Raw genomic sequence first — 15,045 nt, 5'->3', positions numbered from 1 at the left:
CTGTTGACAGATGCAGGTGAGAATGCTCTGGGTTGTCTTGTGTTAATCGACTGAGCCAAGGATGTGTTGTGTTAAAACCTGGTCTTTGTAGGTGGGCTACAGGAAGAATTGAAAGGCTTCCTGTTCAGTCTGTGTGTTTGATCTAATTGTTCCAGTTGGTATATCACAGCTGTTGACTGGGAAAATAGTTTTCCATGAGAAACATGGTATTTTGTTTTAAGTACACACTGGTGAAAGGTAGCAAGGTGATATATAAAGCAATTCCACAGTTCCTAGTTCAGAAATTTGCTGTAATTTTGGAGGAACGAGAGTTTAAATTGACCTGAGCTCTGAACTGGGTTCAACTTTATGGAAATGTTTTCTGTATATTTACTTTTACTGTTAATATTTGTACCAGTTGCTTTTCAGCTGGCAACAAACCAACCTAAGTAAGGAAGGGGTTGGTTCTGACTCTGTTTGAGGGTACCATCCATCATGGTGGGGAAGTTGTGGGAGCAGGAAGAAGGGAGAGATGAAGACTAGACATCAGTTCTTTTTCTCCTTTTTATTCTGCCTGAGACCCCAGTCCATAGGATGATGCTGTTGGTGTTCAGGGTGGGTCTTGGCTCCTCAGTTGAACCTGTGTGGGAAAACCCTCCTAGACACACCCTGAGGTACGTCTCCATGGAGATTCTAAGTCTCTTACTCCCCCTCCCCCAGCTGAGGATAGAACCCAGGACCTTGAGCTTGCTAGGCAAGCGCTCTACCACTGAGCTAAATCCCCAACCCCTCCATGGAGATTCTAAATCCAGTGGAGCTGCTGATGAAGATTAACCACTACAACATTAAATCCCCTTGGGTAGAGAACCTGAAAAGAACAAAAGCATGTATTTTCTAGTCTAAACTGGCATTGCTGAGCTCACAACATCGCTAGGTATTTCCAGGGCCATAGTCAGTTTATTTGAAGAGATGTGGAAAAGATTACCACTCTTTGTCAGTACATACATGTGTATTCTACATAAATACTTGTAAAGGTAAGAGGAAGGATGATGACACAGAGGTGTGGAAGATACAAAAGGAAATTCAGGAATCTGGCTTAAGAAAATAAAGCAGAATTTATTAGATAGACTTAATTTTAAAAAAGTTTAAGGCCAGGCAGCATGAACAGTTGTCCCGTTTTTGACAAGGACTTGACTGGCTTTAGCTTCTGGGTCTGTAAAATATGAGGCCTCTCACCAGATAATTATGGATGGGGTACGGTGGGGGTGCTGCTGGGGCCCAGCACCTCTCTGCTGAACGGTTGGTAACTGATGGATTGCAGGAGAAGAGGAGAAAGAAGATAGTCATTACCCTCATTTGTGCATCAACTATGAGCCCAAGATGGAGAAAAGCCAAATGTATTAGTGTTTCTTGCTGTGTGACAGGTCACCTCAAACTTAATCACTTAACACAACAAGAAGTTACCTTCTTGCTGCAGTTTCCATGAGTAAGGAACTTATGGGTTTCTTCTAGGTGGTTCTGGCTCTAGATCTCTCTTGAAGCTGCATTCTTCTTGTCGATCATGAACTGCAGCCAAATGGTGTCATTGAGGTGTGGGCTATTTCCGAGGCTTGCTAGTGTGGCTCTGAAGGAGGTCTGAGCTTCCTACTAGTGCCCAACAATGAGTGAACCTTAGTGTCATGACTGCTTTGGAAGTCACATGTCACCATTTCTGACATGCTTTGACAAACTAAAGCATAGTGAGAAGGAGCGGAATGCACATGGTTGTGATTACCAAGAAGGGGGAAGGATCATGGGGACTTTTCTTGGGCTTGACAGTCACTGGAGAGAATTCATCATTTAAATTTTCTTTGTAGAAGGAACTGCATCTCCTGCATTTGCATTCGCTCAGGTGGCACCCATACCTGACCCAGGGTTGCAAAGAGTTGTGAGGAACTAGAGGTGCAGGGAGATTCTGAAATTGACGATGAGATTCTTTTGATAAAATATTCACCAACTTTGGTAAATTAAGTGTTCTGTAACTTCTCTCTAGGTAGGGATAAGATGCCCAGGTCTGCTGAGAGTGGACAGAATAAAGCACAGTGGGGAATACAATGAGGTTTGCACTGAGCACACCTCATCTTAACCTCCACTCCAGGGCTTCACCCACAGGCGTCTGATTATGATTTGACTTTCTTTAACTCCCTTGCCATGTTATTACCCATCTGCTTATTTCAGAAAAATTGGCAAGATTTCTATTTTGCTCTGTAAGATCCAGGCATTGAATTTCCTTTATAATCCCTCAGGTGAACTGTTAAGGTCAAGTTCATAGAACATTCTATATTGGGCACGACTTTGCATCTGGTGGAGAATGAGACTTTCAGCTTCCTGGCAGTGCTGGGAGATGGCAGGGGGCTCCTATGAAAGAGTTGAGGGGTCAACGCTGCTCTGTCAATGGTCTGACCTTGTGGCCTCAGCTGCTGTTTGGAGGACCTAAGCACCTGGTGCTAGAGAGACACAGATTAATGTAGACAGGTTCCCACATCGCTTCCTTCCACAGGCTCAGTCCAGAGTCTGCCTATTTGTTGTCTGTTTGGTTAAAGACACAAATCCTCTGTTGTGGGCAGGCAAGATACCCAACTCTTGGAACCTGACGCGCAGATGTTGGGACAGATGTTTGGTCTATGTCACATTTCTGTGGAGAAAAATGTCTTAAACCAAAATCTCTCCATCCAAGCAGTTTGATTGATTCTTTTCTTTTCTCTTACTAATTTTTGAGATTAACTCAAGAATCACTCAGGAAGGGGCTGGGAGTGGCTGCTGGGGGAAGTTGAGTCTAGGGTGCAGCTCTGTTTCCTCAGCAGGGGGTTTCACTTGGGAGGAATGACATTGGTTCTTCTTTTTGATTTCTTGGTTTCTAGCAAATTCTCTTCCTTGCATGGATTTAGTTTTCATCCCTTGTAGAATCTTTTGGATGAGATGGGACAGATTTTAGCTCTCCCATTTAATCTTTTTTGTCTAACTGGTCAGGGTGGTACATTTGTGACCCTAGCACTGGAGGTTGAAGGACGAAAGATCGCAAATTAGGACATTCCTAGTTAATTCTCCAGTGTAATTTTCTAATAAAAACTCAGATACAAACTGGACATGGTGGCACATGCCTGTCATCCCAGCGCTCGGGAGGCAGAAGCAAGTGGATCTCTATGAGTTTGAGGCCAGCATGGTCTCCACGGAGAATTCCAAGATAGCTAAGGCTGTGTAGAGAGATCCTGTCTCAAAAGAAACCAAACAAAACCTCCCTTGGAACAGCCACTTGCTCAGCAGTGAGGCACACTGATTACACCCTGCTCTCAGTGCTGAGAAGTGGCACCTAGTGGCACCTCCAGGCTTGGTCATCAAGCAGGGACTGGCACTGTGCTGCGTGAGCAACTGCAGCTTATGAGAATGCGGATTCTTCCACGGTGATTATATTTGTTTTGGAAACCCCTCTTTATTGTTGGGAGCTTTCAACAGATGTTGCAAAATCTTCTATGGGGGAAAAAAAAACCAAAGGATTTTTGAATGAACAAATGTCCTTCAATATTCTTAATGCCTTCCTTTAAATACTCTGGTGTTAAAGAGTGTACTGTCTTCTTTGGGTTGTTTGCTGTGTCTCAACCCGATAATGCTGAAGCAGAGGGATTTCTAGGTATTGCCGCCCCATTTCCTGTTCTTCTTGGAACTGTGGATTCTGTTACTAACTAGAACTTATTTATTCTTCCAGGTGCCCACTGACGGCAATGCCGGGCTGCTGGCAGAACCCCAGATCGCCATGTTCTGTGGCAAACTCAACATGCACATGAATGTGCAGAATGGAAAGTGGGAGTCAGACCCATCAGGGACCAAAACCTGCATCGGCACCAAGGAGGGCATCCTGCAGTACTGCCAGGAGGTAGGTCCGGTGTGGAGACTCTTGTTCTTGTCTGGTCACAGGCGTTCATTAAAAATATGAATTCCTAGATTTTATATTTATTTTCTAATAGTGAAAATCTTGGTTTCTAATGATCCACTTACCACTAATACATGTATTTGCTTTACCCCACAATTTGCACAATTACAAATTGTGCTGTTACGATCATCAATAAACTGGGTAAATTTTAAGTTTTCTTAGTTTAATATGTTCTACTATGGCTGTGCAATAAAGGAAGTATTTTTGGTTAAAAGTGCTAGAATTAATTTTTTTTCTTCTTTGTTCAACCACTTTGATATATTTTAGTTCATTTGTAACTGTTACTGTTTTTCTAAATTTTTCTCTCTTCATATTATATCTTTGAAATAAACATTCAAACTGATGTGTAAAAAGTACACTAAAAGATCACTTCTGCTTCATCCCTTGCTAGTGCACATTTTTATTCTTTTTAAAAAGTAATTTTATTTCACGTATGTGGATGTTTTGCCTGCATGCGTATCTATTCACCACGTGTGAGGCTGGTACCCAAGGAGGCACCAGAAGAGGTTGTCACAGTTCTTGGAACTGGAATTACCAAAGTAGAGTTGTGAGTCACCATATGGGAACTGGGAGTAGAGACTGAGGTTTCCTTATCTGAAATACTTGGGCTAAGAGTATGTTGGATCACAGTGAATTTGAAATATTTGACTGCTCATGTTAGTTACTTTCTGGATGATCCCCAAGTGAATATGAAATTCTTACCTATTTCCTGTACGCCTCACACACATAGCCTGAAGGTCATTTTATGTAGTAATTTTAGAGTTCCTGGGATTGGGCTGCAGCCTGTCCCACGAGATCAGATGGAAATCTTCCGCATGTAGATTCCGAGCAGTTCTCAAAATGTGTCTGATTTTGGAACATTTCAGATTTCATGTTTGGACTAGAGATGCCCAGTTTCCATTTCCTTTTCCTGTTTCACTAGCTCTTTTGAAATAATCAACAGTTGTCAACCGCTTGTCCTATTGCGCTACCCGGCCTTAGAAGTTCTCTCTCCAGCTAGTTACCTCTCTGTGCCCTTTAACTACCTACCCCAGCTTCCAAACTGCTAGCAGCTACTCTCTCAATAGACTTTAAGAAAAGCTGAGACACACTCTTCATAGTGTAGACGTTTGTCTTTTTCTGGTGAATGGCTGCTGGTATCTGCGAACCATCACCTGGGTTTTCCACAAATAACCACGTTTTTAAACCTTTGAATATTGGTCCTATAGAAATTACTTTCCTTGACTCTAGAAACAGCCCTCACTTCCTGCTACACTTAGAGAGCCCAGTGATGCCTGGGTAGCTTCATTTTCTGTTTTTGTTTGTGGTTTGTGTGGTGCTGAGCCACAGAGAGCTTTGTCCCACTCTAGACTGCCTGCCTATGGGTACTATGGGAGAGGAGCAGGGTAAAGTCCTTTGGCCATTTCCCGCCTTTTGCAGTTTTTATGTCATTCATCTGATTTTGCCCACTGGATAAGAAACAGTTAAAATAACAGGGTATTTTGAGCCATTTTAATGAATTTGGTCTGTATTCTATAACAATGAAAAGTCACTGAACCTGTTTATTGGCTTAATTTTTGAAGAAGAGGAGAGACTAGATATGAATTTCAGAGTTATCCCTATTCTACATCAGTATATAGGACATTCCAAACACCTTGTGTGATGAAGTCTCCCATCCCCATGCTTTACCTGCGTGGTAGCACCAGCCATGGGTGCAGCTTGAGACTTGAAATGTGGCCAGTCAGATGTATACTGTTAAGATAAAGGCCATATTTCAGAAATTTAACATTAATAAAGGCCTAAAATATAGGTTTCATTTTGAAATGAGTATGTTGTGAGTACTTATTAAAGGTGTCATAAGGATGTCACAGGGAAACTATATGGGATTAAAGTTGAATTCACCCCTTCATCCTTCTTTTTCATGAGGCTAGAAGGAAATTTGAGCGTACACTGACAACTTGTCTGTAGTTCCACTCACCAGTGCCCTTGCCTTGTCCCACGGCACAGTGATGGGGCTGTAATCAATTCACTATCGTGTCATCCAAGAAACAAGAGGGAAATAGAGTTGGGAGTCCCAACAGACTGCCCCTCAGAACGTTACTGGTGATTTTGACTCAGAGTTCTTTGAAGCCTTTAAATGACAGCTTTCTGACTGGGTGTGGTAGCTCACTGCTGAGCCTTCAGCCATGCAATGAGATCTTGTCCCAAAAGGACAAAGGAGAGGAATAGAGAGGTGGCTCAGCAGCTTAGTACACTTGTTGCTCTTTCAGAAGACACAGGTTCGATTCCAGGCATTCACATGGTGGTGGCTCAGAACCATGGCTACCTCCAGTTCCTGGAGATCAGATACCAGTTTGTGGACTACATGAGCAGCAGGCACATGTCTGGTACATATACATATGTGCAGGCAAAACATACGTATACTGTAAAATAAGTAAATGTAAAAAGAATCTTTAAAAGAAACAAAATAATCTTACTAAAAATATTTTAATGCATGGAGATGATGTAAGAGCCAATGGTTCTGTCTTCTTCTTTGAAACAGACACCACTGGATGCTAAGGATGCCCTCCACATAGACCCTCTTCTTAACAGGGCCTCGCCTCATTGTCTTAGGGCTATAAAGACTAACAGGGCAGAGGTGATGTTATTACCTGCAACCCTTGCTTTTTATTGGTAGCAAAGCTCACCTCTGGGCCAAGTGTTTGCTCTTTTTACCCATTTAGTGACGCTTCTAGAAAGGAGCCTGGGGAATAGACCTTGGGGAACTGCAACATTTAAGGAGAACAAAGAGAAAGCTCTGAAGTGACCAGAGACAGGATGAGAACCAGCGTGTGTCACATGGTGGAAGACAAGCTAAGTTAATTGCTACAGAGAGGAAATGATGAGACCGTAAGTCGGGTCAAAACGGAGAGGGACTGAAGTATAATTTCTAACAAGGTCAATTGGTGCCTCTCATGCAAAGTGACCACGTGCCAAAAGGGTGTTTTCAGCTCACTGATTGAAGAGAGAGCAGCGTCAGCTTTTAAACCTGGTCCAGGTTAACTTGGGTAGACTTCCTAGCATGTTGCATTTGCGTGACTGTGAGCAGGAATCATCCAGCATAGTTTCCGTGAAGCGGGAAACACTGGCGTTACTCACGGTGTCCGAGTATCAGCAGTGTCTGTGCCTACAGGCTTGTAAAATCGCCATTCATCTCTAAACCAGTCAGAGAAATGTATCCCCCAAATCAAATCATCGTTCACCAGCTACTGTGGAACCCAGACAGCCACATCTATCTGCCTTTCGCTGCCTGGAAACCTCCCTTTACTAGGCGGGATGGCTGTCTTCCCTTCTTTTCTTTTTTCTCTCTTATTTTTTTGAGAGCATTTGTTTTGACAAATCTCAGGGCATTATTGATAGTAGGGGCAGGTCTAATTGCAGCCGTTGCTTCAAGAATGACTGACATAAACAAGTGGTAAAGATAAATGTGCAGTCCCAGAAAAGACCTAGGCAGAGAGCTTGAGATGAACCAAGGCAAAGGAAGATCTCTTTGCTTTAGTTTGTTGATGGTGTTGTTTTTCCATTTTCATTGGTGTGTTGGCTTTCTTTTTAGTGAGGGCAACTTGAGCCAGAGGAAGCCGAAGCAAAATTATGGGAAGAATAGCTTTCCATCCTAAAACTGAGGTGTCTCCGCGGGAGGAAGCTGGGTGGTGTGTTGGACACTGCTGTACTTCCCAGTGCTTGCGGGGCTAAGGCAAGAGGATTACAAGTTAGAGGCCAGACTCAGCTTTGTAGTGAGATTCTGTATCCAGAGAGGATGTGGGGTGAGCCAGAAGAACCAAAGGTGAAAGGAGACTCCGATTAGTTGAGTCCGGCAAAGAATGGTCCCCTTTTCCAAAAAAGGGTTAACTCGGTAGTCTCTGTTGCCCAGTGACAAGACCTACTGAACAGCTTATGTGTGTGGAGAAGGTTTTGTCTTACTCAGGGGAAAATGCTGCGGTGACTTACAAAGCCAAGGAGGCAAGCCTGGGAACCGAGACCTAGAATTTCCTGAGTCATATTTCTCGTATTAATGCTGTTCTTTGTCCTGTGTTTACTCTTTTTCCCCTGCTAAAAATGGGTACCCCTTGGGGCTCAGGAAGGTAGAAAGCTGTCAGCCAGTGCTTCTGGGAGTGACATCCCAACTTTGTTTTGCTGGTGTGCATTGTAATTCCAGGGAGGAGGGATTCTGAGTGGCTTCATGTTGACCACACAGGGACTTGGCACCTGCACCAGGGTACTTACCCATGTGGCTCTGTGGTCTGGCAGCCCACAAGGCATGGAAAAGTGGCTGCTAACAGTAGACAGAGAGGAATGCACAAGGCCAAATAGAATGGCTTCCATGGTCCTGTGTACAGTGGGTACAGACTAGGGCAATTGTTTTGGCTGGGAGGGCTGGCTGGGGTCCACACTGGGTCTTGACTTTAAATAGCACTGGGAAAATGGGAGTGTGGGTGGAGATGATCACTCATGACCTTTAAATGGAGTTTGACATTGCCTACAAGGTTCCTTATTGGTGTTTTAGGGTCTCCCTGCCACTTCCCACATTGTAGCTGTACTGTTATTTGTAATGAATAGCTTTCATTTATAGATCTGAAATTTTTTTTGTATGTTGCTAGAACACATTTCTTTTGCCTTTATTCCTCCTTTAACTCCATGTTTGTATTTTAAATGATGTTGATTGACTTGTTGCTTGGAATAAGAAAGAAAATAATACTCTTAACAATTCTCTACATCTTCTACTTACCATTTTGTTAAATTATATTATTTTTGTATTTTTCTAAGTTATAATCTTAAGATCTGTTCTGATTCCCATGCTGTAGGTTCTTTTCAATGGGACTTGTTTACAGCCAATCCTTTCACCAACATTCTGATTCCTATTTCACTTATTAGGTTATTATTATTATCATCATTATGTTGGTGGCTTTGCCTTAATTAGCCATTGCCAGTGATTTTGCTTAGTGATGTAAAGGTGGTCTTTTATTGGCATCTATCATTGCACAGATTCCTTTAAAATGTTATGGAAAGGCCTGGGGAGATGGCTTGATAAAGTGCTTGCAGAGATCCACCCCCAGAACTCAGTAGAAAAGCTAGATGTGGACTGCAATTGGAATCCATTGTTGGGGAGGCAGAGACGGGTAGCTGGCCAGCCTGTCTTACTTGGAGCATTGTAGGCTAGTGAGAAACCCTGTCTCAAAGGGAAAAAATAAATAAATAAATGAAAAGATGTATGGCACCCAAAGTTGCCCTTTGGCCACCACACACACATGAACATATGTACATATGCACACCACACCACACACACACACACACACACACACACACACACACACACACACACACACAAACAAACAAACAAAAACATAGAAACCATCCCTACTCCTTACCAGTAACAGGGCTAAACATTTAATGCTATTTTCCTCCTGATAATGGTGAATTTATTTTACGTGTGTACTGTAATCGCTCATGACTAAAACAGATGTTTTAGAAGCAATCTGCTGAGTCAGAGAGGCAGCTGTTAGCCATCTGAGCTTAGGGTAGACGAGAAGAGCTGAACTCATGACTGTCACCTCATTTTGACCTTTTGCTAACCATTTGAACTTTCCTGCTAAGTATATTTTTGTTTTTTAAAGATGCATTTAACTGTTTGCTGGTGCTTGGCTCCAGCTTTAAATTAAATTAAAGTGTAGTGCTTTGATATTGATTCTTTGATGGGTGTCTTAGGGTTCTTATTGCTGTGAAGAGACACCCTGACCAAGGCAGCTCTTATAAAGGAAAACATGTAATTGGGGCTGGCTTATAGTTTCAGTGGGAAATGTGGTAGCATCTAGGTAGACATGGTGTTTGAGAAGGAGCTGAGAGTTCTACATCCTGATCTGAAGGTAGCTGAAGGTCAGACATTCTGTGCTGGGTGTAGCTTGAGCATGGATGGGACCTCAAAGTCCGTCTCCACAGTGACACGCCTCCTCCAACAAACCAACATCTACTCCAAGGCCACACCTCCTAATAGTGCCACTCCCTGTGGGCCAGGCATTCAAACACACGAGTCTATATGGACTGCACCTATTCAGACCACTACAATGGGGAATTAGCTAGTCAGTATCCTTTGTTCTCTCCCACTCCTCTTTACTTATATTCCCTGACATTGATTTGCTTTGGAAATCATTAATAGTGGGCATTTTTGTCCCTTTGGTTTCTTTGTGCTATCCTTAGTCAAGGGCAAGACTCAGGAGAAACAGTAATAACTGAATATTTTACATCTATTCCTAGCTGTATGTAAGGCCTTATGAAGTTTGATTGAGAAAATAGTTTTGAAAGCATGGTCTAACTTGCATGCTTGTTTTAGCCATGTGTTTGTCCAGCCTTTCCAATGCTTGGTACCGATAATATTCCCTTCTGTTTCCCAGTCATAGTAGTTTTTCTTCTACTCAGTCATTGTTGAAGTACATGGCCCTCCTTCATTTTTAGTTATGCTTTTTATTAATTCCTTGTAGGTTTTTGCTTCATTCCTTATCAAGTATGTATTGAGTACTATTAACCAACTAAATGGTTCTGTGTTATCGTGGTTCATAGTTTAGGCCAACTCTTTTGGATAGGGTTTGGAGATGGGGCCATTCAGAGATGACTGGTATTGATGGTGTCGGGAGAGTGCAATCCTCTGGGTGGTACTGATACCCTATCCTTATAGAAAGAAACACCGGAGAGCCAGATCTCTTGACTATGAGAATGCAACAAGAAAATAGAAAAAAGTCCTCACTAGCACGCATGGTACCTTGGTCTTGTCACCTTCCAGGACTGTGACAAAATACATTGTCATTGTTTACGTTGCCCGGGGTGTGGTAATTTACTATAGCACTTCAGCCAGGACCCCATTGTGCCTCCTGTAGTGCCTGTGCACTAGGGACCTGCAGCAGGAATCTTAACAGGTCTTATTAATAAAATCAAACCTGAGGCCAGTTATTGGGGTGAGTGCTGGAAGGTCAGAGAAGCAGAATAAGCCACAGCCACCTCACCTCGCCAGTTCCTTAGCTGATCCTGTTTCCTCAGACTGGAAACTTCTGAATCCTCATCCAGAATGGATCTCAGCTGAACTGTGCCGCTCCAAAGCGTGAATGCTTAACCAGCCAAAATGCTTAACTAACTTAGTTCCTGGTCCTCATGCCTTATATACCTTTCTCCTTTCTGCTGTCACTCCCTGGGATTAAAGGCTGTGTTTCTGGGATTAAAGGTGTGTGTCACCATGCCTAGCTGTTTCCAATGTGGCCTTGAACTCACAGAGATTCACCTGGCTCTGCCTCCCAAGTGCTGGGATTAAAGGTGTGTGCCACCACCGCCCAGCTTCTGCTATAGCTTGCTCTGACCCATTTTCTAGCCACCGCTTCTGACTCTGTTTTAGTGGCTGTCTGTTCTCTGACCCCAGATAAATTTATTAGGGTGCACAATATTGTGGGGAACACAGTACTACCACAGGGACCCAGGGTGCTGCTGAGAGCGACGTTTCTAGAGGCCGTGATTCACAAAAACTTTGATCTGGCAGCCTGAAGCATCATTTGATAATGCTTATATGGATGGCTTTTGTTGGCGTGAGACTGGAGTGGGATGGGCTGAGGCATCCATCCTGTCTATCCTGAGGGAGCCTTCCCAACGGTGGCGCCTGTGGTTCCCTTCTGAGGAACCATTTCTTTCCACTGTTAACAGTTTTAAAGTTTTTAGATAAGAGTGGTGGGGGGAGGGAGGGACCTGCAGATTGGCCCTCATTTTATTTACCCAACAAAGATGTAAGTGCTATGGTAGACCTGCAATAGTAGAGAGGAAAATACAGTGTAACTTTCAATGCTTAGCTAGGCTCCAACAATAAATGATCATAGTAGACATGCAGCTATTTATTATCTTCTGTGACTCTTAGGTAGGGGGAAATAGCCTTTTCTCTGGTCCACATCAGAAGCAAAGACTGCTGACATTATGGAAAAACAAACAAAAACAAAACAACAGACAACAGAGCCAACAACTTGACTGTAACTTCATAAATTGCTTATAATTAGTTTAACTAAATAAAAACAGCCATTTGCCCTAACGAGCTATTAGAGACATTTGGCTGAAGAAATGTCTAGTATAAAGTCTCAGAGAAACAGATATTGTGTATTTTCTATCTATGGCTCCTATGCATTACACAGATACGTGAAATCTTATCTGTCTGTATGACATGGGGAAGGAGGGGATACCTCATTGTAATGTGTAAATGTGTGTGAGAACTCCTTGTGAACCAAAGTGCCATGTACAGTTGACACACACATGTAGAAATGTAAAAACATTAAAAATAAGAGAGATCAAAGCTTGGGAGTGATATCCCCTTGCAACATTAAAGCTTAAGAACAAAAAGAAATGGGGCTGGAGAGATGGCTCAGCCATTAAAGGCTAGGCTCACAACTAAAAATATCAGAACAAAAAGAAATGAGACTTGTTAGGTTTCATTGCAGTCCCTTACGGTGAAATGGGATTCATGAAAAACATTGTTTCATTCACACCAAAGGTGTCAGGGTGTGAGAAGGGAAAGAGACAGAACGCTTCAGTTCTACATCTCAAGGCTTTATGTCTTCATGTTAATTCAGGCCAACTTGGCCAGTGTGACCAGAGGCCACCAAGAGTAGGATTTTGCCTTTCCTGGCTGACAAGGAGTGCGAATACACACAGTTACATCAAATTGAGAATGAAATCTAGGAAATGGAGACGGTGGGATATAGCACAGAGGGCCTTGATGGATGTGGAGATGCGGGATCTAAATCTCAGGCAAGCGGGAGCCAGGGGATGTGTTAGGATGAGTACTTCCTGGTGGGACATTTCAGTAGTGTGTTCCCACTGGTAGCCTGACTGGGGAGAGAATTCACCTCACAAACAGAGGTGGGAAAATGGATGTGAGAGATCATTCATTCTCCACATTCTGTCCATGATCCTGAGATACAGTCCATGAGTTATGTGATTCAGGGAAATCCAGGAACAGGGCCTGTCCTGTCTCAAGAGTGTGTCCTTACTCCATAGCTGGGGCAGCCAGATGGTATAAAAGCCAGTTGTTATAAGTTACATGAGAAATCATATACAGCCTGGATCTTACCCTGTCCCCATCTGGTCCTCGGCATGCAGAGTTCTTGCTAGGCAGGGCTTCCTGAAGGTGCCATTTGCTCTGGGAACATCCACATAGAACCAGCCTCTGGAAGCTGCTGAGGATGGGAGAAGTTTCAAGTGTGGACAGTTAGACGGATGTGATTGGCTTTGTTTATCTCCTCTACTATTAGATTATGGGCACATTCTCTTGTGTTCCTAAGTAAGTTCTTTTCCATTGCTAACAATGTCTGTGATTCCCTTAACCTTGTTCCTCTAAATGAGCAGGTTGCTGTATCTGTAATTAACAGGGCTGTGGAACAAAGTACACCCCTGGGGGAACAAAAGAAAAAAGCTTGAGCTGGGTGTGGTGGTGCACGTCTTTAATCCCAGCACCAGTGAGGCAGAGTTCGAGGCTAGCCTGGGCTACACAGAGAAACCCTATCTCAAAAAACCATTCTAAAACAAAACAAAACAACAACAAAAAAAAAAAAAAAAAGAAAGAAAAGAAAAGCTTGATATGTGGATTTAACACAGCTATTTCCTTTCCCTAACTTTCCACTCTAAGATTTATTATGTGACCAAACATGGGATTCCCAGGAAGAGTTATTTTTCTCTTTGTTGTCATTCTTCAGTAATATGAAACAAAATTGTTGAAAGATTAAACAGATTGGTCTTGTCATTCTTGTCAACCTAACTATCCTTCCAGGTTGTCCTGTTGGCTTTCTGTGGATGTGAAAAACAGCATGTCTAAAAGCAACTTGGGGAGCAAAGGTTTATTTCAGTTTAGAGGTCATACTCCATCACCAAGGGAACCAAGTCAGGAATCTAGAGGCAGGAACTGAAGCAGCAGCTATGGAGGAACATTGATTACTGGCTGGCTTGTTCCAGCCCTGGCCCACCTGCCTAGGGATGGTACTGCCCACAGTGCCCAGGGTCCTCCTGTATCAATTAACAATGAAGAAAATGCCCCACAGACATGCCCACAGCCAGTGTGGTGAAGGCACAGCATTAGAGGAAGTTCCCTCCCTTCGAGTTCCTACATTCATTTCAAGGTGACAGCCTAAGCTAGCTATGACCGGAATGCACCTGTTTTGTTCTTCCAGCTTTGTGAGCTCAAGCTCATGATCATCGTAGTTTTGATATTTAAAAGGTCTAAGAATTCCTAGTAAGTGGAGCAGTTTTTTAATAGATGGATCATAATTTCTGTATGTGAGTATGGGTATATGTTATTCATTAGTGGCCTGTTTAGGTTCAAGGGTTGCTTGGGGCTTAGGGATAAAAGAGATGAAGTCATTTTAAATATTGTAAAATAAAAATTAAAATGAGAGTGTGTGTCTTTGTTTGCCTTCTGTCGCTGTGATAAAACACTGAGCAAATTCAACTATGGGAAGAAAGGGTTTATTTCATATTACACTTCCAGGTCATACTCCATCACTGAGGGAAGAAGTCAAGTCAGGAACTCCCATAGGAACTGAAGCAGAAACCCATGGAGCATCACTGCTTACTGGCTTGCTCCCCCTGGCTGGGAGCAACTTTCTTATACAACCCAGGACCTCCTGCCCAAGGGTTTCACTACCCACGTCAATCAACAGTCAAGACAATTTCCCACAGACATGACCATATAGTCAGATCTGGACAATCCCTCCCCTGAGTCTCCCTCCTCCCTAGGGACTCTTGGTTGTGTCAAGGTGACTGTAAAAACTAACAGAGCAAATTCATATATGAACTAGGCAATGTGTGTACACATCTATTTTTGTGTCCTGCCTTACATGTTTGGCGTCCCCTATTTGCTTTTACTTTGAGCACTTTGGAAACGCAATAACATGTCAGCCAAACAAGGTTCCTTCACATATTCCAGCACCAAGTGTGAATGTGTGGATATAACAACATATTAATATGCAGTGTCAGAAGCAGAATCGGGCCAAATGGTTGGGAATCACACTCTCGCCCCGCAGCGTTTTGCCTCCTGCCTCGTGTAAGGCATCCTTGTGAAAACACAGGCT

The 15,045-nt window shown here is 43.0% G+C and overlaps 1 protein-coding gene across 4 annotated transcripts in view; it reads left to right on the top strand.

Moving 5' to 3' along the window:
• The window catches only part of LOC118594338 (amyloid beta precursor protein), a 227,216-nt gene that overhangs the window by 54,281 nt on the left and 157,890 nt on the right, over positions 1–15,045 (top strand). For all 4 annotated transcript variants that reach the window (XM_036204208.1, XM_036204209.1, XM_036204211.1 and 1 more), the window contains exon 2: positions 3,722–3,889. In XM_036204208.1, coding sequence (XP_036060101.1) covers positions 3,722–3,889 — 168 coding nt within the window. The remainder of the gene's footprint in view (positions 1–3,721; positions 3,890–15,045) is intronic.

This window comes from Onychomys torridus, chromosome 12 (genome assembly GCF_903995425.1).
Source record: "Onychomys torridus chromosome 12, mOncTor1.1, whole genome shotgun sequence".
In the NCBI taxonomy this organism is placed as follows: Eukaryota; Metazoa; Chordata; class Mammalia; order Rodentia; family Cricetidae; genus Onychomys; species Onychomys torridus.
The sequence above is the reverse complement of the archived record's forward strand: the minus strand, read 5'-3'. Positions and strand labels throughout refer to the sequence as shown.